The following is a 26,799-nucleotide window of genomic DNA, read 5'->3' as shown; positions in this document are numbered from 1 at the left end:
GGCCTTTCCTGCCGGGATCGACTGGAGCTCCAGCAGCGGCAGGACAGCACTGGAACATCGCGGGGCTGGCGATGCCTTACCGGGGGTCACCGTCTGGAGCCCGGAGTGCTGGACCTGCTGCACCAACATCCTGGAGCTGCGGTTTGCGGAGCTCCCAACGCGGGCGGCGCTGATGGACAGCGCGGGGTCCTGTGACTCTGCCCGGCTCGACCTGTGGACTCAGGAGCTGCAGACTCCGGCAGCGGGAGGCGGCTGATCAGAAGGTCTGGGCCGCTGAGGAGGAGGATGCTCACCGTCGGGGTTCGGCGTCGGCGTTCCACCAGTCCGGCGTGAGGGCCTGAGCCACCCGGGGAGGCGACTGCGGGTGCTCGGAAGGCCCCGACCACGGATGAACACGGAGGGGAGGCTGGCTGGACTATAGACCATCCTCACCTTGTTGCCATTTATGTTATGTTGTGTCATGGACTTTCTGTGTTTGTGCTTTTTTTAAATTCAATTTCAATTTTATTTTTAATATGTTTTATTATTTATTTATTATTTTTTTATTTTTTTATGATTTTTTTTAATGATACTGTCTGTAAGGGAAATTCATTTCGTTGTCTCAAATTGAAACAATGACAATAAATTTGAATACAATACAATACAATACAAAATTGCTCACAATATTCCAAATGCGGCCTATATTTCCAATATTCCAAATTTGGGAATCATGTACCAGCACTTCCAAGTCCCTTTGCACCTCCGATTTCTGGATTATCTCCCCATTTAGAAAATACCTTTATTTCGACTACCAAACTGCATAACTCCACATTTTGCTATAGTTTTTCCACCTGCCATTTCTCTGCCCGCTCTCCCAACCTATCCAAGTCCTTCAGCAGAGTCCCTGCCTTCTCTACACTTACTGCTCCTCCACCTATTTTAGTATAATCTGCAAACTTGACCACAAAGTCTTCAATCCCCTCATCCAAATCATTAATACACAAAGTGAAGAGCACCGACCCCTGCGGAACTCCACTAGTCACTTGTAGCCAACCAGAACAAGCGCCGTAATTGCCACTCTTTGCCTTCTGCCATCCAGCCAACCTGATATCCTTGCTAGAATATGCTCTTTGATACCATGGGCTCTCATCTTCCTTAGCAGCATCCTGTGTGGCACTGTGTGGAATATTTTATGTTCAAATGTTTTAATTAATTAATTATTTGATATACAACATCAGTCAAGCAAAATTAACCAGTTTCAGTATAATTGTGCTAAATGTTTGTGTGGATGCAAATCCTTGCATAAGCCTTTATCAGGCATATCTTAAGATCGAATGACAAATGGAGAGGTCAGGCTAAATCTCTTGAAGTGGGCGGTTAGTAGTTGTCAGCCATGCCAGAGAACTTGGGAAATCAGGAGATGTGTTTAATGAAATGTGGATTCATATTGAAGAAAGATCATTAGCACATTTGTTATTGGAAGCTTCCTTTAGACTTTTCCAAATAACTCTGACCAACCACCCTCATTAAACCCCATGTACATCTGGGGTCCGTACCTTAACACTCACAGCCTTCAGGACCCATGTTGACTTTGAGACTGCACCTTGATTTGAAAAGTTTCTTTGATTCAAATCCTGGGATGGCAGGACTTCCATATGAAGAAAGACTGGATAGACTCGGCTTGTACTCGCTAGAATTTAGAAAATTGAGGAGGGATCTTATAGAAACTTACAAAATTAGATGCAGGAAGATTATTCCCGATGTTGAGTAAGTCCAGAACAAGGGGTCACAGTTTAAGGATAAGGGGAAAGTCTTTTAGGACCGAGATGAGAAAATCATTTTTTACACAGAGAGTGGTGAATCTGTGGAACTCTCTGCCACAGAAGGTAGTCGAGGCCAATTCATTGGCTATATTTAAGAGGGAGTTAGATGTGGCCCTCGTGGCTAAAGGGATCAGGGGGTATGGGGAGAAGGCTATACTGAGTTGGATGATCAGCCATGATCATATTGAATGGTGGTGCAGGCTCGAAGGGCCGAATGGCCTACTCCTGCACCTATTTTCTATGTTTCTATGTTTGCGGTCACTTCTGTAATCCTCATCATCCAAATTGCTCCTGAATTTAATTTATTTCATTTTCAGCTGTGCTTCAGCTGCCAAATTCCTGAGCGATGGATTTCCTTCCCAGAACATCTTTTACCTTTTGAATTTTTATGGCATTTCATTTCTCATTATCATCTACCTTAATATTCTCTAATGGTAGCTGGGTGTCAAATTTTGCTTGCTATCAATCCTATGAAATGCCTTGGTGCAATAAATGTTACCATCGAAATACAAATTGCTGCTGTTGATGTTGGTGAGAGGAAGTCCTCCAGGAAAAAAATATTTATCCTCTGCACAAGTATCCAGAAAAATGTTTAGTTGGCCCCATGCAAATAACAAAACTCTTTTTACCGTCGACATTCAGTTAGCCTTGAAAGTAGAAAAAAAAAACGATGAAATGATGAAAAGTTCAGCATTTTGTCAAATTGTATTTTATTTGCAATCCATGCACTCTTGCAGTGAAAATATTTGGATAATTATTAATTTAATTGTACCACTGTTCTTGAGGGAACTAGTGAGGCTCTTTTCTGCATGAGATGGGCCATTTTAGCTTTCATTCTTTTCATCAGAAGCAGCATTTTTTTCACTTGGTTTGTTTGAAATTTTGACCAAGAATGAAATGTTTGAGCAGAAGTATCAAGGGAAGAGTTACAGTTTGTATGTCCTGCAGTTACGAGACTGATTCACTTGCATCTACGTTTTTCTTCTGCATTCGTATCATTCAGTAGTGTATGCACTTAAGGGATTTGCTTTATCTGCAATTTTAGATTGAAAACTAAATCCAGAATATAAAAACAGATTGAAGATGGCATATAAAATCAGATCAGAGGTGATCACTATTGTGCTCTACATAACATGTGATACATAGTCTACACTTTGTAGTACAGTGCAGGGCTTACGATCCACGGCAACATTTGCACTCCAATCCAGTATCTTCCCAGTATCCCAGTATCCAGTACCCAGTATCTTCCCATCTACCTGCATCAAAGTAATCATCTATTCACTTCTTGACTTCTTCATAGTCATAGAAAGATACTGCGAGGAAACAGGCTCTTCAGCCCACCAAATCTGTGCTGATCACCAGCCACCCATTTACACTAATCCTATGTTAACACAATTCACTTTATTCTCCTCAATTCTCATCAACTCCCCCCCAGATTCTACTACTCAAAGGACAATTTACAGTGACCAATTAACCTAACAACTCATTCACCTTAGGAATGTAGGAGGAAACAGAACGACAGGAGAACATGCAAATACCACACAGATGCCTCTTAAGGTAAGGTTGGGACCTGTGTCGCTGGAGTTGTGAGACAGAAGCTCTACTAGCTATGCCGTTATGGTCAAATGCGCATCTATTCTTGCTTTCTTTCTGAAATTCACTGGAGAGCGTTTGCACCGCTGAAATAAACCCGATTACTTTTATTGCCTGAGGCTGTGAGCCAGTGTTTACTTATCAGAATTTAATCTAATCAAAATCACTAAAGTGGTTTACGGGCTACAGATTTTCCAAATAGAAATTACAAAAACATCAGAAACATGCTTAACATAAATGCAACATTCTAGAAATAGGAAAACAGCAGCAATCTGCTAGAAACAAATCAATTTCTGAATTATTGGTGGAGGCAAAAAAGAGGTACTCATTACTGACAAAATAGTGTGTAGAGCTGGTCCTTGAAACTAACTGCATTGTAATTATCCCAATTTGTAGCAATGCAGTCATTTGTACCAACTTCGGCTATGCTGAATCTGACCCCATCTATATTAATGAAATTGCGTGTCTGCAAGGTTCATTTTAAGTCATCAGTTTGAATCTAGAGAGAAAAGAACAACACATTTTCATTTATATTTCAATTTTAACATTCTCATCATCTCCCAAAGTGCTGCAAAGGCAATGAAAAAAGGAAAACTTGCATTTGCACAATGCCTTTTGTGATCTCAAGATATCCCAAGGTGCCTCAACACCAATTTGTGTTTTTTTAGTGTATTCCTCGTAATGTAAGAATTACTTAGTATTAACCCATCACTAGGGTCAAATAAATAACATAACCAGACAATATATTTTGGTGAAGATAGACACAAAAAGCAAGATTAACTTAGAGGGACAGGCAGCATCTATGGAGAGAAGGAATGGGTGATGTTTCCGGTCAAAGAAGGCTCTCGACCCGAAATGTCAACCATTTCTTCTCTCCAGAGATGCTGCCTGAATGGGCGGAAATCCCGGGGGAGGGGATACGGGGGACAGGGAGACGCGTCCCTCCATGTTTTAAGAGGTGGGAGACAATCCCCGCCATGTTTTGTAATCCGGATTTTAAAACGCAATGAAAAAAAAGCTATTAAAATCTCCACTTTCTGCGAGACAGTGGGGGTGAGACTTATGATCGAGGGCGCCGATTGGACGAGAGAGACGTCGGTCAGCAGGCTGTGGGGCGGGGAGGGACCATTATGATTCCACGTGATGATTGGAGGAGGGAGATGTCCGTCAGAGGCGGAAGTAGGGGGGTGGGACTGAAGATAGAGCGCAGTGATTGGAGGAGGGGTACATCCTGGTGGAGCAAAGATCATAGAGCGGAGCTTGAATCGGCCCGTTTGTAGGGCTTTTCATCGCCCGGCGCGGTTTAAAATTGGCCGCGGGATCTTCCACCGCCCCGCGGTCAAATTGCTGCATCGAGGCGATCAAGGCTCCCGATGTTGAAGCCCCCGCTGGGCGATGAAAGGCCCGTGAACGGACCGTTTGGAGCCCCGCGATTCGGGGCAGACAAAGCTGCCGTTGCTGGAGTTCGGAGTCGGTCACCAACCAAGTCAGCTTCTGATGTTACCGTCCACAGGGCCCACGGCCGAAGCCTCGCATGTTTGCATGCGCGCGCAGCCGCCAAGAAATTGTGTGTGTCCCCCCCTCCCCCCCACCATGTTTTGATAGCGATTTCCATGCCTGGCTGCCTGTCCCGCTGAGTCACTTCAGCTTTTTGTGTCTATCTTAGGTTTAAACCAGCATCTGCAGTTCCTACTCACACAATATGTTTCGGTGATATTGGTTGAGATAAATATTAGCCTGGTGAACTTTTCCTTTTCTGTACAGACAGAAGATTCCACTTATCATTTCATAGCAATGTAGCACCAGACAATGCAACATAATTCTCATTTTTGTATTGAAGTCACATCCTACTGTGAATCTGGTGTACACGAACTGCCTACAACACCAAAAGGAGATTGCTAATTTATGTCAATGAACTGGGAAGACAAGGGACTGAAATTTTGCAGTGGAATTGGCAAGAATACTGGCTGTTGTTGAACTCAGTCGATACATTTTCTATTCAACTCATTAAAATTATGATATAATAGTATGTATTAGATTTTTGTGATAGGTTCAATTAGATTTCTAAATATAGCCATGTAAGTTTATATACCTGATATGCAAAGAAAATTCATGAACTATTAAGCAAAGCAAGTTTCTTGTACATATCAGATACTTGGCCAATACACAATGAAGATCTCCTATTCTTTTCCTTGCCTTTTTAACCCCCCCCCCAAAGTTTTTTTTTTTAAGTAGCCAGAGTTAAACAGGCAGCACACCAGCCACCAGGGATGGATTCTGCAATGAAAGAAAAGTAGCTAAAAATAAGAATGATTTCTGACCACTGACCCCAAAGCCCCAATTTTAACATATGACAATAGAATGTGGATCAAATCTGAAGGATTTCCAATGGAATTTCACAGAAAGATAAACGTTTCTGGGGTCAATTAAATGCTATCATTTGCAATATTGCTTCTGACTGAAACATCTTACATTTGCTCGTGGTGAATAGTGTGTTTTTAGGATGAGAGAAAGGTGAATAATGATGTTACCCAGAAATTGGTGTTGGAGTCATTGCTATTTTTGGATCTGTATCAATGACCTTGAAGGGTGCAAACCACCCTTTCTAAATTTGCAGATAACACAAAACTTGGCAGTATTGTAAACTACAAAGAGGAGAATGATAGATTACAGCAGAATATAATCATGCTGTTTGAACTTGTAGACACATGGCAGCTACATTTAATGCAGAGAAATGTGGAATGCTGCATAGGAAGAATGAGGAGAGGTAATGTAGAATAAAGGACACTGGTCTAAAAGTGATTTAGGAGCAGAGGGACCTGGGGTATGCATGTACAGATCATTGGAAGTGACAGGGCAGTTAAAGAAATAAGTTAATAAGGCAGATGCAATTCTGGGATTTATCAACAGAGCGTAAAACTATGGAGATTAGCCTGAACCTTTATAAAACATTGGTCTGCTTCAGCTGGTTTATCGTGTTCAATTGCCACATTAGAAAAGCATGTGAGATTTATGATGATGTTTCCAGGGATGAGGGGCTAAAGATTTATAACAAAGAAAGGGGTGGTGGTGGAAGCAGAAAGTTGCTCCCGTGGAGAGCCAGCATGGATTTGATTGACGGAATGGCCTCTGCACAGTAACCATTCTCTTACTAAAGTGAATGTACATCCCCTGGCATCTTCTAGACTGCATCTTGAGCTTTTTTCATTATTTAAAACGAATGGAAGGTGAAGGAATGACAGACTTTCTAAGATTTGGATTACATGTGCAAGTATTTGCGGACCTCTCAAATGCTAGGAGGAGTACATTCACTTAAGTAAGAGTGAATGTACTCCTCCATCATTTAAAAATAAATTGGATAGGCATATGGATGAGAAGGGAATGGAGGGTTATGGTATGAGTGCAGGCAGGTGGGACTAAGGGGAAAAAAAATTTGTTCGGCACGGACTTGTAGGGCCGAGATGGCCTGTTTCCGTGCTGTAATTGTTATATGGTTATATGGTTAAGAGAATGGTTACTGTCAGCAAGGGACAAAAGCAGACGTTGGGGCATGCGAATAAAGCATGGAGATAAAGGCATTGGTGAATAAAGGCATGGAGATAAAGGTAGCTTCTTATAGGAAGAGAGAGACGACAGTTTTAGAGAGGAAATTCCAGAGTTTAAGTTTAGGCAGATAAGGGCATAGCCACCAATTCCACTGCCTAATACATCTCAGTTCCTCAGTCAGCAAACTTTGTAACTAATATGCAGACCATCACCCCTTTGAAACTGATTAGTATGTATATTTTAATAAAGGCACTTACTTTCAATAAGTTATGTTTCCCTTCTTCAACCATCCCACATATTTCCCTTTATTTTCTCCTCCTTGAGTAGGACCTCTGCCACCCTCCTGTTTGATGTTTGGTTAGTTTGGTTGCCCATTAGTCCAGTTGCTGCTCATCCTTAACCAACCTTCTGATTAGTTGGAAAGTTGGAAAGGATGCAGCTTTCCACACTGCAGTGTGTGAATTGATTCTTATTGAAAATTAATATCCTTCGTATCAGGCAGTTTGTTTAGGTGCTGCATTCTGTGCAGTGAGAGCTATGGATGTCACCTAATTCTGAACCTTGGAGAGTTCAATTCAACTTTGAAAGTATTGTTTCATATAATCTCTAACCTGAACCAAGATCAGCCCTCATTTTATTCAAAAGCTAAAATCCTTGCAATTGTAGGTTCCCAAGCCCATATTTGTGGAAAAGTAGAAGATTGGTAGTATTCAAAGGTTTTTATTTGTCACATTCACATACACCGAGGTGTAATGAAGTGAAATGCTTTTTGCCATTTTGCAGTACACAAAAGAATACAGACATAACACCAATGAGAGTCTTAAACACAAAGAACATCCCCCCACAATGGCTCCCACCATGAGGGTAGGCACAAAGTCCAGTCCCCAACCCCAGTTCACCCATAGTCGGGCCTATTGAGGCCTCCACAGTTGCCTCTACGGAGGCCCGATGTCCGTTCTCGCCTGGTGGTGGTGCTCCGGCGTCGGGAGAGTCCTCACTGCGGCATGGGAACCCTGGAACGGCCGCCTCCGTACTGGAGGCCGCGGCGGATGGAGCTCCACAACTGGCGATCTCGTCGCGAGATTCCAGGCTCCCGGTGTAAAGTTCGGCGCCGCCGCCCGCAGCTGGCCACTCCGCAGTCCCGCAGCTCCACGATGTTGTTCCCGGCGGTCTCAGCTCACCGGAGCTCCAGCGCGGCGACCCAGGCAAGGCATCGCCCGCTCCACGATAGCGCTCCAACGCTGTGCCGAAGCCGAGGTTCTGGCGGTCCGCGACAGGAAACGCCGCTCCAGGCCCGCTGGTAGGCCGCGGGGACGGGTCGAGGCTGCAGCCCGGAGAAAAGCTGTCTCTCCGACCAGGTAGGGACCCTGAAAAGCAGTTTCCCCCTTTCCCCCCCACCCCCCACACAAAAAATGTCTAGACCTCCAAACAAAACACTTTAACTAACTAAAAATAAAAATAAAACGGTGAAAAGACAGACAACTGCTGGCAGGGCAGCCGCGCACAGGACAGCGCCCCCTTAAACTACCCAAGTACCCAAGAACATTGAATGAGAAACCACATATGGAACTGATCAATATAAAAAAACAGTAGGATTTGGTACTACTATATATAGCTACCATTTCATTCCTAGTGATCTTGTTTATTTGCTTTTATTATGTTTCTTCTGCTCCACGATCAGATGAGGTGAGCATTTTTGGTGGAGGATTTGGTCTCCATTTTCTCTGTTAATATGCTGTTCAGTCCAACTGTTCAATAAACTAACAAAAATCACTCTGCTTTGCTGGAGGTGGCAGCTTAATATCAGGAAGTGTGAACTCTTCAGCCTGTGAAATGATGTGTTTGCAGATGGTATTTAATGAGACACTTGCAAGCTCCCTGAACCCTTGCCCCAACTGTCATTAGATCTAGGACGGACTATTTCCAACCACTTAAAAGTGTGGGGCTGTCCTTTTTGGGATAAATGAAGGTACCACAAGAGTCACAGTCATCATACCCAGAATCCGTCAGTTTAACTTAGCTTCTCCTTTTCCTTCCCTGAAGGATGACAGTAGGACACGATCCTCGTAAATCTCTACACTTTATCCAATTTTAGTTTATAATTGTCATGTTACAATCCCAACAAGATGATTATCTTTTTATTTCACTGCTCTTCCCATATAGCCTCGGTGGATATTCCTTCAGTAATGTCATCTTGGATGACTGCCATGATGATATTCTTAATCAACAAAACAACTTCCTCTCCTATTTTATTTCCACCTCTATCTCACCTGCAGCACCTGTACCTGGAACATTAGGCCAACAACCCTGTCGCTCCCTTAGCAGGGTTTCTCTAATATTAATCATACCCCAGTCGCATAGACCTATCCATGTTCTGGGATCTTCCATCTTACCCATCAGGCATCTAGTATTGAAATAATTGCAATTGAAATCAATTGTCTTTCCTCGCTACCCAGCCTTGTTCCTGCCTGATCTGTCTACTGAACTTGCAGTTATTGACTGCTATACTGACCTCCAGCCACTCACTAACCTCACTCCTGCATTGGATCCTGCCCCCTGTCAATTCATTTTAAACCTTCCTGAGTGGTACTAACAAATCTGCCCACCAGAATATTGGGCCTCTTTCAGTTTATGCGCAACCCAAGCCTCTTATACAGGTCACGTCTGCCCCAGAAGAGAACCTAATGGTCCGAAAATCTGAGTCTCTTAACAGGGAGATTAAGTGAATAAAAACGTCCTTTTTATTTCAAATCATGCCAAATTATACGAATTACAAGTTTTAGTTTTTAATTTTAGTTTTTTAGTTTTAGAGATACAGGGTGGAAACAGGCCCTTCGGCCCATCAAGTCCATACTAACCACGATCGTCCGTACACTAGTTCTATCCTACACTAGTTACAATTTATAGAGGCCAATTAAGCTACAGGTCTTTGGAATGTGGGAGGAAACCGGAGCACCCAGAGAAGACCCACATGGTCACAGGGAGAACGTACAAACTCCGTACAGACAGCACTCACAGTCAGGATCAAATCTGGGTCTGTGGCACTGTAAGGCAGCAACTCTACTGTTGAGCCACTGTGCCACCCCTAAATACGATAAAATGGCAAGGACAATAAAGGGTGACACGGTATTTTGTATCAGTATCACAATGGTTTGAAGATGGATTGAGTATTTAGTAACCCTGAGTAACCAACTAACTAAATATAAAATTCTAGGTAGACAAAAATGCTGGTGAAACTCAGCGGGTGAGGCAGCATCTAAGGAGCGAAGGAAATAGGCGATGTTTCGGTCGAAGAAGGGTCTCGACCCGAAACATCGCCTATTTCCTTCGCTCCATAGATGCTGCCTCACCCGCTGAGTTTCTCCAGCATTTTTGGCTACCTTCGATTTTCCAGCATCTGCAGTTACTTCTTAAAAATATAAAATACTATGTTGTTTATCAGAAGTTTTATTCCGTCTTTGCATGTGATGCTTAGATATTTAATATTATTGCAGATTGATATTATTGCTGGTTGCCATTTGTTGCTGTAGGTATTGATTTTTGTGAAGCAATATTAAAAGGCATATTCCAATGGGAAATACAGATTAGTACAGATAAGTGATTCCAACTGCCTCAGAAACTTTGGTTTATCTACTCTTCCTTTTTGCCCTCTCCCAACCACTAGGCGCTCAAAAGGAGGAGATCTCAATCACCAAGGAAATGGTCGAGATCTTGGCCCTAAGCTTACGTATCACCAAATTGTGCGGACACTTAAGAATTAATTTAAAGTCATATGTTGTACATATCTAATAAGGTGTCCTCTCATTCATGTTGGATCCAGGAGGTAATGAGGAACTTAAGAGCAATCGGGAAGCATGTTTGGCTCTCCTCAACAAAATTAATCACAATCCCTTAATTTAAACATGCATCATGTTTTATGCCATCGTTAAGCAGTCTGATTATTCTTGTAAGGAGAATATAATGTGTTGTAACACAACAATGGTCTTTCTGCACTGCCTTGCCAACTACTAGAAACACTATATTATCATGCTGTTATCTTTCAAAGTGGTCTGCAGCCCAATCAGTGTGCTAATCTTTTGTGCTGCTGTGGTGGAAGGACAGGGTGTGGAGAGCGGGGAGGAATATCCACAACTTCTCAAATCTTTTCTCATAAGTGCAACGATTTATTGTAAGTTTATATTGAGAGGTTCTGCTGTATTACAGGTGCAAAATTGCAAGAGCAAGTAGAATCTCCTTAACAGTTGTCAGGGGGCACTAGGGACGATGACCAAAACTTTGGTTGTAAAAGATAATATTTATGAAGTATCTTAAACAAGGAATACCGGGTTAAGAGGCATGGAAGTTTAAGAAAAAAATTCCAAAGATTAGGACTGGGAGAATGATGGAACAATTAAATCTGGGGATACTTAAGATGTCAAAATTTGAACATAGATCATTAAGCCCAGCCCACGCTGCTTTCTGCTTTCTCCAACTTATAGTCTCTGGTACACATACTGTAAAATAATGTGCGATTTCAGGTATGGATAATGAATTATGTGAGGTAAGGGAAACTAGTAGAGTAGCTATGGATACTATGAGTTTCAAAGTAAAAGAAGTACTGACACTTTTGAAAAATATAAAAGTGGATAAGTCTCCAGGTCACGACAGGATATTCCCTAGGACATTGAGGGAAGTTAGTGTAGAAATAGCCGGGGCTATGACAGAAATATTTCAAATGTCATTAGAAATGGGAATAGTCCCCGAGGATTGGCGTACTGCGCATGTTGTTCCATTGTTTAAAAAGGATTCTAAGAGTAAACCTAGCAATTATAGACCTGTTAGTTTGACTTCAGTGGTGGGCAAATTAATGGAAAAGATACTTAGAGATAATATATATATAAGCATCTGGATAAACGGGGTCTGATTAGGAACAGTCAACATGGATTTGTGCCTGGAAGGTCATGTTTGACTAATCTTTTTGAATTTTTTGAAGAGGTTACTAGGGAAATTGACGAGGGTAAAGCAGTGGATGTTGTCTATATGGACTTTAGTAAGGCCTTTGACAAGGTTCCTCATGGAAGGTTGGTTAAGAAGGTTCAACTGTTGGGTATAAATGCAGGAGTAGCAAGATGGATTCAACAGTGGCTGAATGGGAGACGCCAGAGGGTAATGGTGGATGGCTGTTTGTCGGGTTGGAGGCAGGTGACTAGTGGTGCCTCAGGGATCTGTGTTGGGTCCTTTGTCGTTTGTCATGTACATCAATGATTTGGACGAAGGTGTGGTAAATTGGATTAGTAAGTATGCAGATGATACCAAGATAGGGGGTGTTGTGGATTGTTAGGCGCCCCCCCCTGGTGACTGCTATGTACTTACCTTTCTCTGTTTCTCTCCCGAGTACAGGCCACGTGGCTGTGAGTCTGGAATCAAGGGGTTAAAAGGCTCCTGTACCCGATTGGCCAAACTGTGTCAGGTGACTGGTGACTCATCTGAAGCTTAAATACCAGAGCTCCCAGGATTCTCTCTCTTCTTTGTAGACCCTGACTGATGAGCAGCCTGCTGGTGTGAGCTGAGGAAGGCCTGGCCACATGGCATAGAACTTTGTGTACTTTCACCATTACTTGTTAACAAATATTGAATTGGGACGGATAAGGGCTGCCCTTAGTGTTTTCGTGTATTATGATTCAGGGTTATATCTCTTTAGGCAGGTTTTAGAGTCTCCAGATCGACGGCCCATTATGTGGCTGGCTGGAGCACTGTTTAATTGTTTGTTAGTCCATCCCTGTCCCTGACTGGGTGTTTGAATCAGGTTTGGGTTTTGTGTTCCATTGAATAATTAAAACAATTTTTTGAACTTGAACCTGGTTTTTGACTATGTTACGCGGCTCTGAAGTACCTACATTCGGGAGTCGTAACATGGATAATGAAGAGCATTTCCAAAGTCTACAGAGTGATTTAGGCCATTTGGATGAATGGGCTGAAAGATGGAAGATGGAGTTTAATGCTGATAAATGTGAGGTGCTACACCATGGCAGGACAAATCAAAATAGGACGTACATGGTAAATGGTAGGGAATTAGAAACATAGAAACATAGAAATTAGGTGCAGGAGTAGGCCATTCGGCCCTTCGAGCCTGCACCGCCATTCAATATGATCATGGCTGATCATCCAACTCAGTATCCCGTACCTGCCTTCTCTCCACACCCCCTGATCCCCTTAGCCACAAGGGCCACATCTAACTCCCTCTTAAATATAGCCAATGAACTGGCCTCAACTACCCTCTGTGGCAGAGAATTCCAGAGATTCACCACTCTCTGTGTGAAAAACGTTCTTCTCATCTCGGTTTTAAAGGATTTCCCCTTTATCCTTAAGCTGTGACCCCTTGTCCAGGACTTCCCCAACATCGGGAACAATCCTTCCTGCATCTAGCCTGTCCAACCCCTTAAGAATTTTGTAAGTTTCTATAAGATCCCCTCTCAATCTCCTAAATTCTAGAGAGTATAAACCAAGTCTATCCAGTCTTTCTTAATAAGACAGTCCTGACATCCCAGGAATCAGTCTGGTGAACCTTCTCTGCACTCCCTCTATGGCAATAATGTCCTTCCTCAGATTTGGAGACCGAAACTGTACGCAATACTCCAGGTGTGGTCTCACCAAGACCCTGTACAACTGCAGTAGAACCTCTCTCCTCCTATACTCAAATCCTTTTGCAATGAAAACTAACATACCATTCGCTTTCTTTACTGCCTGCTGCACCTGCATGCCTACCTTCAATGACTGGTGTACCATGACACCCAGGTCTCGCTGCATCTCCCCCTTTCCCAATCGGCCACCATTTAGATAATAGTCTGCTTTCCTGTTTTTGCCACCAAAATGGATAACCTCACATTTATCCACATTATAAAATGAATTGAAGAATACAGTTGAACAGAGGGATCTGGGAATTACCGTGCATAGTTCCTTGAAGGTGGAATCTCATATAGATAGGGTGGTAAAGAAAGCTTTTGGTATGCTAGCCTTTATAAATCAGAGCATTGAGTATAGAAGCTGGGATGTAATGTTAAAATTGTACAAGGCATTGGTCAGACCAAATCTGGAGTATGGTATACAATTTTGGTCGCCCAATTATAGGAAGGATGTCAACAAAATGGAGAGAGTACAGAGGAGATTTACTAGAATGTTGCCTGGGTTTCAGCAACTAAGTTACAGAGAAAGGTTGAATAAGTTAGGTCTTTATTCTCTGGAGCGCAAAAGGTTAAGGGGGGATTTGATAGAGGTCTTTAAAATGATGAGAGGGATAGACAGAGTTGATGTGGACAAGCTTTTCCCTTTGAGAATAGGGAAAATTCAAACAAGAAGACATGACTTCAGAATTAAGGGACAGAAGTTTAAAGGTAATATGAGGGGGAACTTCTTTACTCAGAGAGTGGTAGCGGTGTGGAATGAGCTTCCAGTGGAAGTGGTGGAGGCAGGTTCGATGGTATCATTTAAAAATAAATTGGATAGGCATATGGATGAGAAGGGAATGGAGGGTTATGGTATGAGTGCAGGCAGGTGGGACTAAGGGAAAATAATTGTTCGGCATGGACTTGTAGGGCCAAGATGGCCTGTTTCCGTGCTGTAATTGTTATATGTTATATATATTATATGAATGGTCTACACATGTTATATGGTGATTGTAAGTGGTGCCACAAGTTAAATAATTTGAAAGGTAAGAAATGGCCGTTCTATAAAGCCAGAAATCGCCACGAGTTTGTCATAGGTTAAAACAAAACGGAGAAAGTAAAGTCACTGCAGTGGAAGGGCCTATCAGTATGTCAATGGTTTGGCCAACCATTTGATCCTTGTGTACATATGGAGGACATGGCAACCCATTTTGCGGTTTTGCTTTATATTCCTGCCTCTGAGCTGCTGCAGTTTGCCTTGCTCACCCTCCAAACCATGCTGTTATCCCCACGGATGCCATAAACTCGAGCAACCCTGCAGTACAGATATTAACATAATTCTTATCTTTGTAATTATAATTTTAGTGCAGTACAATTTAGAATGTGGCCCTTAAATGTCACTTCTGAAGCTGTCTGTATTGCACAGTGCCCCTGGGTCACACTATTTCTGACAGCTCAATCTTTTCTTGAGACGACTGCCTATCAAGTCCAAGTCTGGTAACCATGGCGACATTGGGCTCTGTAGTAGGGAGTTCTTTATCTTGCTGGTATCACAGCACCTGGTGATGTTTTTTATTCCTGAAGATGTCACCTTCTCATGCAGCACAAATCAGTCTGAAAGGGAAGCCAGCCAGACAGTCTCTGCTTTTTTTTTTTTAAACTGATTTTACTTAACAATATATAATTGGCTATTTATCTAAGATTTTAATATTTTATAAGCCTGCAATTAAATCATTATTTTCCTCTTCCTTCTCTGGAGTTAGGAACTGGACAGAAAATTCAGAGCTTTAATTTTTTTTATACAGTGCCCAAGGACTCGTGTTGTGACTGGCACGGCACTTGCCAAAGTTAAGGGTTCAATGTTCTTTGCTCCAACCCAAGGCATAAGTGTAGACGGCTCTTGGAAATCTGGCATTTTCTGCCATAAAATTCAAAAGTGTGTGCATTTGCCGGAAGCATAATCAAAAAAATGGCACTGTCACTGGATCTGCCCAAAGAGTAGCAGGTGTAGCAATCCCAATCATCCTTGCAGTGTCCTTTTTGTCTTCTGGTATCTGGCCAACTATATTGAATTAAAAGGGATTTTTTTTAATGTCAAATCTGTTCATTGCAGATGAAAGTAAACAATGGAATGGTAATTGCAAAGGCTCAGAACATAATGCAATGAGATAGTGTGCTGTTACCTAAGTCAATTAAATTTGTATTGACATTGTACATGCTCAATTGCTTCCATTGCTCAATTGAAAACGTCCTCATCTAAGTTAGAAGGTTGAAGAAAATAAAAAGAAAATTTGCTGATGCTGGAAATCTGAAATAAAAGCAGAAAAAAATGGAAACGTTCAGCATCTGTGGAAAGAGAAAGAGAATTAATGTTTCGAGTCTGAGAATGCTGCCCAAGCTCCTGGTTTTTCCAGCAATTTTAGATTTCAGGTTTAAATATTACAAGCTAAATGTGTCTCTTTAAAATCCAGTGAATTGGCCTCCTGGGGCAGAGAATTCCACAGATTCATAATTCTCTGAGTGAAGAAAGTGTGTCCTCATCTCAGTCCTAAATGGCTTACCCCTTATTCTTAAACTGTGACTCCTGGATCTGAACTCCCCCAACATCGGGAACATTTTTCCTGCAGTTACAGTAAGTGAAAATCTAGCAGGCAAGCAGGATGCTTTCTCCAACCACCCCCATTTGAAGGACACTATCTTCCACCGCTGCAACCCAGTGCTTGGTACCTACTTCCAGCAGCCACTGGTTGACCTGCAGGATGTACCGAGCCACAGCCTGGTCCATGCCGGTCACCAGGGCGAATTCGGCACAGAGACTCTCACGGCAGCGGTGCAACGCATCCGACGGCCCAGCACTGAGACTGCTTCATGGCCAGAGCTGCAGCGAGTGACTCGCCAACCCAGCAAACACTCGCCAGCCCCGGCTCCCCGACCGCAACTGTCCCGCTGTTGTTTCTGCTTCCATCCCTCCCTCCGTCCCGGCTCTCCACTGTCCCGCAGTTGATATTAGTTTTGAAATTCTCGTTGATCACAGAATTTCTCTGTGACAGAGCGGGAGAAATTCTGTGATCAGCATGAGAGTGTGAGAATTGGGCGAATGCGTGATTCTCATGCTCAATGCGTGAGAGTTGGCAGCTCTGTAGTAGCAATAGGAAACATCTGATTAGTAAGGGCCTCAACCACATGGGCAGGTCTAAATTGTTTCAAATGAACCCTAAGAGTGGGGTAAAGAACACTTGCATCCCATAATCTCTTTGCAACTGCTTTTGGAGCATTTCTTCGCAATATGCCGCTAACTGGCTTTACATAAAGATCTCTGCCGTTGTGTTTAAGAAAGAACTGCAGATGCTTGAAAAATCAAAGATAGACAAAAAATGCTGGAGAAACTCAGCGGGTGAGGCAGGATCTATGGAGAGAAGGAATTGGCGACGTTTCGGATGCCGTTACCTTTGCCAGGACTGAATGGAGCTCCCCTGCTTAAAGCTCATTGTCCTAATTGATTTGGGCTGTTCTTTTGTAACTTGTATAGCTTGCGACAGAGCAAACATGAGCAGAGGCTGCTGCATTATAATTCCTTATACTGTAAATAATTGGGAATTACTAAGAATTGAGAACACGAGTACATTAAAACTTGTAATAACATTTAACAAATTCCATCTTGCATATAATTCACACATATCATTAACCGACATTCTTTCCTTTGACATGTTTTAATTCAAATCATTTTATGAGGGACAATTTAATGTTGTGGCGTTGTCTATTTAAATTCTGTAATGTCCCTTGCTTTATAGATCTATCAAAACAGTCACTTGCTTGTTACTTGCTGATGAATCCCAGTCTGCATCAAATCCCAGGCATAAATTTTATACATCCAACTTTTGTGTGCTGTAGAAGCATAACCCACACACAGTCTAAATTGCTTTAATATCTTTAATTAATTATCAGAAAAATGGTAAATCATCTTCTTGGGCAGTTCTTTATGATCACAAGAATATAGGAAATTAGGAGCAGGAGTTGGCCAGCCCCTCGAGCCTGTCCCACCAATCAATGCGTTCAAGTCAAGTTTAAGTTTATTGTTGAATGCACAAGCATGACGAGGTACAGGTACAATGAAAACCCTTGCTTGCAGCAGCATCACAGGCACACACACTCAGACAAACACACAAAAACAAATTATGCAAAATATTATACATAATTCAGGCATTAAAATTAATGGATGATCTAGACTGGCCTTAACTCCGGTTCCACATATCCCTCAATTCCTTGATCTTTCAAATATTTATCTCTCTCTCCACCTTAAATATATCTAATGATCTGACCTCCACCACCTTCAGGGGGCAGAGAATTCCAGAGATTCACTACCCTCATGAGAGAAAATATCTCCAGATCTACCCTGTCAAGCCGCTTAGGGTCTCATTATATGTTTGAAGGTCAGGGATGACTGGCATCCACTCCCGTTTTGCAAATTCTGAGGTGGCTGCTGAGGCTGATGTGGAAACCACTGATTCTGCCACAGATGGGGGCTGATTCTCGACAGTCTGTGTGAGTAATTTGGGAAATAGTACATTCCTTCTGCCATTTAGTGGATTGAAAGGTGGTTAACAGATAGAAAACAAAGAGTATGAATACATTTATTTTGAGGTTAACAGGCCATGACTCCTGGGTTACCACAAAACTAAACATGATCGAGAGTTCAGTAAAGATGCAAAATAGCTTCAGTGAATATTTTTAAGCTAGGTGTGGGGGCAACACCATGGAAGATGGAACACAATGTAGAAATATATGAGGTGGTCCGCTTTGTTAGATGAAAAACAGAAATGCTGATTGCTTTTTAAATGGTAACAGATGTGAGCAATTTTGGTATTAAAAAAAATAAATGGTGTTGTAGTATAGAAGTGGCTTAAGGTTAACATGTAAGGTGCGGCAGGCAATTAGTAAGGCGTGAGCTTTTATTGCCAGAGTTCAAGAATAATGAAAACATATTGATATTATATCGAATCTTGATGAGACCACTCTTGTAATACTCTATACAATTCTCATCCCTTTGCCTAAAAAAGATTGTACTTGCTACATGGAGTGCGTAAACAAGGCAGACCGATTCCTGGCGGTGATGGTGTGTCTGTCTTAAGAGGAGAAATTGAGTAGGTTAGATCTGTATTCTACAACATTCCGGGGAAAGAGATAATCTTATTTCTTAAGGTGCTCAACAGGTTTAACAGGAAGGAGGTTTTCTTTGGCCAAGGAGCCTCGAACAGAGAGTTTTACTAAAATGAAGAACGATGTCTGCACTGAGGGGGTGTGTGAAACACTGGAATTCTTTATCTCAATGGGCCATGTCATTCACTGCATTCAAGGCACATTACACATTAAAGGAATCAGATATGGATAGAACATGAAAATTGTGTTAAGATAGAAGAGTGCCAAGATCTTAATGTTTGATGGAGTAAGTTAGAGAGGCTGACTGGCTTACTCCTGTTCCTGTTTCTTAGGTTCTTTTATACTATTGCTGGCAGAAATCTAATGTCCTGAAAAGAATTGCAATATTTAGTGTGGTTTGTTGTTAGCAGTTGATTGGGAATACAGGGTGGTGATATATTTTGAAAAATTAAACCTCTGGACTGTAGCCATTAATATTTGAACTTGTACGATAGAGCTGGTATGTGGAGGGATCAGAAGTTACAAATAATCTATTTCCACTTTGGTTTTCCAGACAGAAGTAGGGCCTAAGTGTTTTGTTAAGCCAGAAAATCTCTGAAGAGCAAAAGTATTGTATGATAAGCAGCAGGACTGTCATTATAAATAACATCTGCTCTGCTTCATTTTAAAGAGAAACAGAAATAAGTTGCATTTACGATGGGTCATTCACAAACTCCAGACACACAGCCCGTTTCACAGCTAGTATATACTAAATGTACAATCAGTGTTGTAAGAAAATATAATAGCTATTCACTCCACCATAAAGTTACTTTACACAGGCTTATTTTGAAACATAAAAGATGGTCTCGTTTTAATGCTTTAGTTTTAGGTTTATTATTGCTACACCAAGGTGCAATGAAAAACGGATTAGTGAAAAGTGACGTCTCATTAAGCACACAAGATACTTTCTCTTTTACATTGCCTTCAGATTGGCAATCCTCCAGTGTCGAAATATTGCTGTTGGTCTTATCACACCAGTTGATAAGACCCTGTTTCTCACTAGGTTGTATGGTTTGTGTGAGAGAAATAGCAAAGGTATTTTAATGAGAATGGTTGTCAAATAATGAGGACTCCAAATATACTACCAATGTGTACCTATGTATCTTTTACTCTCACTTGAGAAGTTATATGATTTCTTGGCTTAATATTTTGTCTGAAAGATTGTTCCTCAGTATGTGCAGTGCTTGCTCAGTCAGTGTCAGTCTAGATTAGGTGTTTAAATTTCTGGGTCAGAGCCTGAATCCACATGCACATCAGAGACCAGAGTGCTGCCACACATTTGACACTTCACTGTTTTCAGGTTAGGGATATAAAGACAACCTTAAATGAATCTCAGAAGTTGTCATTCATCAAAATGACACTCTCATTAGCACTGGTGTTAAAGGAAACCAATATTTATTTGGATTTTTTTCACTTGTGGGATGAAGAACTTTTGTTTAACTTGAATCTCAGGCAAACCTTTATAAGGAAAATATGCTGAAGGCATTTGTAATATTCTATGGTTGATTTAATGGTAAAGTTCAGGGTACTATTTGAAAATGATAATATCCTAATCTCGTTTTTTTAAATTTTGTTTTTAATTGTATTTATTGCTATATATTTAACAATGTCATGAATATAAATATATTTTAAATGGAAATCTCATTAACAGATTTCCTTCCAGTTTCTGTGCAATAAATTGCTGACTTTCCGTTTTTTTGAGAATTTTAAAAGCTTTGGTGAGAGGATCTAATACCCGTCGCTGGTGTGTACAGAAGAACCAGAATCAGCCATTTGTTGCTCGACTTGAACTATCTTTCTCTCTGTGAGGAATTTCTTATGCATGCTTACTCTCTATATCCTTTTCATATCTTTGGTTCTCAGAAGTCTATCAATATCAAATTTAATATTAACAGTTGGCTTAGTGCCATTTGCTTCTTTGCGAAATAAGCTTTTTTATTACTGTCTGTGTAGAACTGGAGTGAGAACAAAGTCGGTGGAAGAAGTAGTTTCTGTCTTCATTCAGAGAAAGGTTCTATTTCTTAAAGCAGATCACGTTCATCCCCATAGCCAACTGAGTTAAATGCCAACTACCAGAGGAGCACCCACTTCTCCATTTCCTACTTGGCTAGTGTGGCACAGCGGTAGAGTCAAGGGCCTGTCCCACTTTGCGATTTTTTTCAGCGACTGCGAGCATCGGTGAATGACGCGCGTGAAACCGGCAAGTTGTGTGACATACACACTGACATATGCTGTCCTGTGGCTAACGCCCGGTTAGGGTCAGGGTCAGGGTCAGGGTTAGGGTTGGGGTTAGGGTTGGGGTTAGGCACCACAGATGGGCTGTAAAATATTCTTCCTTCAATGCATGGATTTTAAACATTAATATATTAAAATTAATACAATAAAATCAATTGTGCAAATGAAAAGGTGTCTGAGATGTTCAGTTTTATTTACAAAGGTATTGGTCAACTTCCAGATCCAATCACTGTCTCTAACTTTTCACAGGGATGGATTCAGTGAGTGTAGACTGAACTCCCCTCTCCCCTCCCATCCCCATCCCTCCTTCTCCTCCTCCTCCCCTCCCCTTCTTCCCTTCCCCCCTCTTCCTCCCTTTGCCACTCCACTCTTCTCCCCCTTCTCCATTCCCCCCCTTCCCTCACATCCCCTTCTTCCCCTCTCCCTCCCTTCTCCCATTCTCCAATCCCCCTCCCCCCACTTTCCCCGACGCCCCCCATTTGTGGACCCAGCCTGTGACCAGCGATGCCTTGCACACTATCCCACACACGCTAGGGACAATTTATACAAACCTGTGCGCCTTTGGAGTGCGGGTGGAAACCCTAACTCTAACTCTAAGTTGATAGGCTTGGTATAAGTATAAATTGTCCCTAGCGTGTGTAGGATAGTTTGCGGGGGATCGCTGGCCGGTGCGGACTCGGTGGGCCTAAGGGCACTGTATCTCTGAACTAAATGTGACACAGGGGCCCCAGGGGTTGGACTCGAATCCCCAATGTTCTGCATTGGAACTAAACTGTTGGCTACGAGTTGGCCCAGAAGCAGATCTCTCTTCCAATGGTCTCTCCAAACCCCCAGAGGTAGCGGGCTTTTCAACTGGGTACAGGCAATGTTGTCAATGTACCAGTGCCACCCACCTGCTCCGGCCACTGAGTCTGAATACCCACCACCCATTTTGAAGCAAGGCGAGGGGGCGGAGGAAGGGGGGGGTGTTGTTCCCAAAGTCTGCATTTATCCCATAGTCAACGTTACTAAAACAGATGATGTGGCCTTTGTGCAGTACTATTAGTGGGATCTAGCTGGCACAGGCTGGGTCCACAAATGGGGAGCGTCGGGGAAAGTGGCGGGGGGGTTTGGGGAGTGGGAGAAGGGAGGGAGAGAGGGAGAAGGCAATGTGAAGGGAGGGGGAGAGTGGAGAAGGGGGAGAAGAGTGGAGCGGGGAGAGAAGGGAGGAAGAGGGGGGGAAGGGAAGAAGGGGGGAGAGGGGAGGGGAGAAGGGTAGGGGCCAGGAGGGGAGTGGAGGGGAGAGGTGAGTTCAGTCTCCACTCAGTGAACTCATCCCTGTGAAAATTTAGAGATGGTGATTGGATCTGGAAGCGGACCAATACCTCCGTAAATAATACTGAACGACTCGGGCATCTTTTCACTTGCTCAATTGATTTTATAGTATTAATTTTAATATATTAATATTTAAAATCTATCCATTGAAGGAAGAATATTTTACAACCCACCTGTGGTCCCTAACCCTAACCCTAACCGTGTCAGGACTTAACCCGCAGGACAGCATACGTCAGCGTTGTTGCAGGGCGCACGACATGATGAGACACCAAATGTCGCAAATTTGAACATTCCAAAATCCTGGGGTGGCAGGGAGACACCGCTCGTCACAAAATGCGTTACCACGCGTCACGACCCGACCACGGCGCGACAACCTCTTTTCAGGCTGTCGCCTAGAATGTTGCACAAGTGGGACAGGCCCTTTCTTGCCTTGCAGTGCCAGAGACCCGCGTTTGATCCAGACGACGGGTGCTGTTTGTTCATTCTCTCTGTTATCACGTTGGTATTCGCTGGGTCCTCTGATTTCATCCCACATTTCAACGATGTGCAAGTTTGTAGGTTAATTGGCTTCTGTAAATAATTGGTGTATCTCTAAACTAGTGAATGTAAAGAAACCCCATTGGGCATTTGTTTTAGTAATGCCTTAAAATGACATGCACTGAGGAAAAAACTGGGTACTAATCTGTAACCCTACAGAAAACCATATTTGTTTCATGGAAAAATAACCTCAAGATCAATTTGATGACTAGTTCTCATTTTCTCCCTACCTGTGTTTAAATGTGATGGTTGGAATTTGGCACATAATCTCAAATACAATTATTTCTGTAGGGTTGTGTTAGTTGTTTCTGGCTGATTTTCAAAGGTTTAAGTGTAGATGTGCTATTACCTCCAGATTGTTCTGGCAGCTCCCATAATTAATGTCATGAATACTGCTGGGGGGAAAAAAAACCTCATGAGTATCTTTCTTTCCTCTTATTTTGTTCCTGCATGATTCACAACCATTTTCAGCCATAAAATACCTAGAGCGAAGTATTCCAGTAAAAGCCTTACGATGAATAGTTTCTTGAGCAACTGGATTATTTCCAACGACACTGAACACTGCTGGACAACTGACAGTAGGATCATGGCAATTGGAGGCAAGAGATGATGTGATGAAACTTGCTGACATGCAATCTAGTACAGTTGCCAAGCTTTATTGTGCGAGAAAGACAGATGGTTCAGTTACATTTACAGTATCATTATATAAGTGATTATCTTAAGCCCTTTCTGCTGATTATAGAAGAAAAGCTGCAAGTTTCAGATGTAGGGGGTTGCTAGGAAACATAGAAAATAGGTGCGGGAGTAGGCAATTCGGCCCTTCGAGCCAGCACCGCCATTCAATATGATCATCCAAAATCAGTACCCCGTTCCTGTTTTTTCCCCCATATCACTTGATTCCGTTAGCCCTAAGACCTATATCTAACTCTCTTGAAAACATTCAGTGAATTGGCCTCCACTGCCTTCTGTGGCAGAGGATTCTACAGATTCACGACTCTCTGGGTGAAAAAGTTTTTCCGCATCTCAGTGCTAAATGGCCTACCCCTTATTCTTAAACCATGATCCCTGGTTCTGGACTCCCCCAACATCGGGAACATTTCAGGAACCTTTGAGAGGTATAAGGATTTGATATGGACAGATAGCAGATGGAATGTGCTGTGGAAAAATAAGTTATTCACTTTTTCAGAAAAACTAGAAATATGAAATGTGAATTAAATATTGAGAAAATAAAAACTGTTGGCATTCAGTGAGAGCTGGGGTGCTTGTATGTGAAGCATTGAATGTTAATAAGAGCCATTAGAAAGGCAAATGGTTTGCAAGCCTTTATTACAAGAGGATTTTAATATAGCAATAAAGATCTTTTCGACACGGGGCCCCGCTGAGACTATTCTGGCATGTTGTGAATAAGTTTGATCTCCATGCCTAAGGAAGGATGTACCTGCAATCGAAGGATAGTGGGGAAAGCTTATTAATTAGATGGATGTTGGCACTGTGGGTTGTTTTATGATTAAAGATTAAACAGGCTGGGCCTACACTCTCGTATAGAAGAATGAGAGGTGATTAAAGTATACAGAATTCTTAAGGGACTTGACAAGATAGCTATGAAGTTGAAGGTAGACCAAAATGCTGGAGAAACTCAGCGGGTGAGGCACCATCTATGGAGAGAAGGAATAGGCGACGTTTCAGGTCGAGACCCTTCTTCAGACTGATGTCGGGGGGGGCAGGGAAATTAAAGGAAGAGGCATAGACAGTAGGCTTGTGGGAGAGCTGGGAAGGGGGAGGAGAAGGAGGGAGAAAGCAAGGACTATCTGAAATTAGAGAAGTCAATGTTCATACCGCTGGTGTGTAAACCACCCAAGCAAAATATGAGGTGCTGTTCCTCCAATTTGCGCTGGGTCTCACTCTGGCAATGGAGAAGGCCCAGGAGAGAAAGGTCAGATTCGGAATGGGCGGCGGGAATTGAAGTTTCTTAGCCACTGGGAGATCATGTTGGTTAGATGTTCTTCTGACTGGAGACTCAGACACTGATTATATTCGGAACAATGATAGACAGATTTTTTGGTATTAAAGATTTCAAGAAATTTGGGGATAGTGTTGGAAAGGGGTGCTGAGATAAATAAAATCAGCTAGGATTTTATTGAATGTTGAAATAGGCATCAATGGTGAATGATCTATTATTATTTTTAGCTAACATATTTCATCATCTCTTAACTCCTCCTTTAATTCTAAATCACCAGATTGCTTATCTTACTGCCAGTATTGAGATGAGCAGAAATTTGTACAAACTAAATATTGGGAATACAAGCCCTGTTCCATTAATTCACTTTGGCATCCATTGCAATTTTGGTGCCTCATTTGACCTCAAGATAAGTTCTAGGTTACATATTTAATTATTATTAAGACCACCTCCTGCCAGACCATCTTTATAAAAATGCCCGACTGCACCCAGCCCCTCAGCTGATCTTCAGGCTGAAACCTTTGTCTCTTTCTTTGTTTCTTCTTAACTTTTTCAATGGCCTCCTGGTCATCCTTCCTTGTTTAAACTTTGATGAGTTTATCTAAAACTCTGAAGACCGTGTCCAGGCTCACACTAATCTTTACTTCCACCACTCTTGTGCCGGCTGACTTGATTTTAAAAATCAAATCCTTCTTAATCTCCAAGTTCTTGTGAAGTCATAGAAATCTCCAAGATGCCTGCATTTCTTCTGTTCTCGCTCTTAATTCTCCCAAACCCAACTCCCCTACTGATGGGAGACATGCATTTAGAAAAGCCCGAAGCCCTGGAATATCCACTCTCTTCTTCTCCTATCACTATCTCCTCTTCTGAGATGTTCCTTAAAACATACCTCTTTTTAGCTATCATCTGCCAATAATATGAGAGATTAATGTGAGATTCTGCATGGTAATATGTCAATGTGCTTTTTTCCCAGTAAAGGCACCATATGTATCTAAGTTGTTGCTTGTGCTTGAAAATTTAATGCATCTTCACATTTGTTTGAAAATGTCAGAAGTTCAATGTAGGAGAAGTGTGCAGGTCAACAAGTATCTAGCTTCATTAAAGTGGATGTATGTTCTGCCTGAGACAGATGTTGGGAGAATTTTTTTAACGACTCTGAATGTTTTTTCTCAAATTTCCAATTGATTCTCAGGCAGACCGACAGGTGCTTTGCAGTGTATACAGCTGTAAGGAATAAGACTGTCGCGGCCCATTCCTGTGCTACAAAGACTATCACCTTTCACTCTACCAAGGATATTGTTTACCATTCAACTGCTTTGAAAATAACACATGATTTTGGGTGAAGTAACTTGAGATGTCTCCTTGTACATGTAAAAATGATTAGATGGAACAATTATTAAAGCTGTGATTCTTTTTTATCCAGTTAGTGACCAGAGGCTGTGAAACAACAGAAATGACTCTGAGAAGAAATGGCCTTGGACAGCTAGGATTCCATGTTAACTTTGAAGGTATTGTGGCAGATGTTGAGCCATTTGGCTTTGCATGGAAAGCTGGCCTGAGGCAAGGGAGTCGACTAGTTGAGATCTGCAAAGTAGCTGTGGCGACCTTGACCCACGAGCAGATGATAGACCTTTTACGAACGTCCGTGACAGTAAAAGTAGTGATTATTCAACCACATGAAGATGGAGCACCGAGAAGGTAAAGAAATTGGTCCTTGTGCAATATGTTGTCTAGTGATTCATGGTGTATGTCTTTTGACAGATGCTTTAAGGGAGTTTAGCAATGAGCCCAAAGCTGTGAGAATGTCTTTATCCTTGTAAATTGCAGTGTGGCACACCAATGTTATTGCTGTCAGTAAACAATGAATTTTTATCCCATTTTTGATAAAAACAGGCTTAAAAAAAAGACCCAATAAAACTGCAAAATATACTTAAGACTTTCTGCTGTGATCACATTGCCCATGACTGGCATATTGTTT

The 26,799-nt window shown here is 42.1% G+C and overlaps 1 protein-coding gene across 1 annotated transcript in view; it reads left to right on the top strand.

Annotated features, from left to right (window-relative positions):
* The window catches only part of LOC129697005 (signal-induced proliferation-associated 1-like protein 2), a 437,405-nt gene that overhangs the window by 270,724 nt on the left and 139,882 nt on the right, over positions 1-26,799 (top strand). Inside the window, exon 11 of the mRNA XM_055635187.1 lies at positions 26,245-26,519. Within this exon, the coding sequence (XP_055491162.1) occupies positions 26,245-26,519 (275 nt within the window). The remainder of the gene's footprint in view (positions 1-26,244; positions 26,520-26,799) is intronic.

This window comes from Leucoraja erinacea, chromosome 5, assembly GCF_028641065.1.
Source record: "Leucoraja erinacea ecotype New England chromosome 5, Leri_hhj_1, whole genome shotgun sequence".
NCBI lineage: Eukaryota > Metazoa > Chordata > Chondrichthyes > Rajiformes > Rajidae > Leucoraja > Leucoraja erinaceus.
This window is presented reverse-complemented; position numbering and strand designations above follow the sequence as displayed.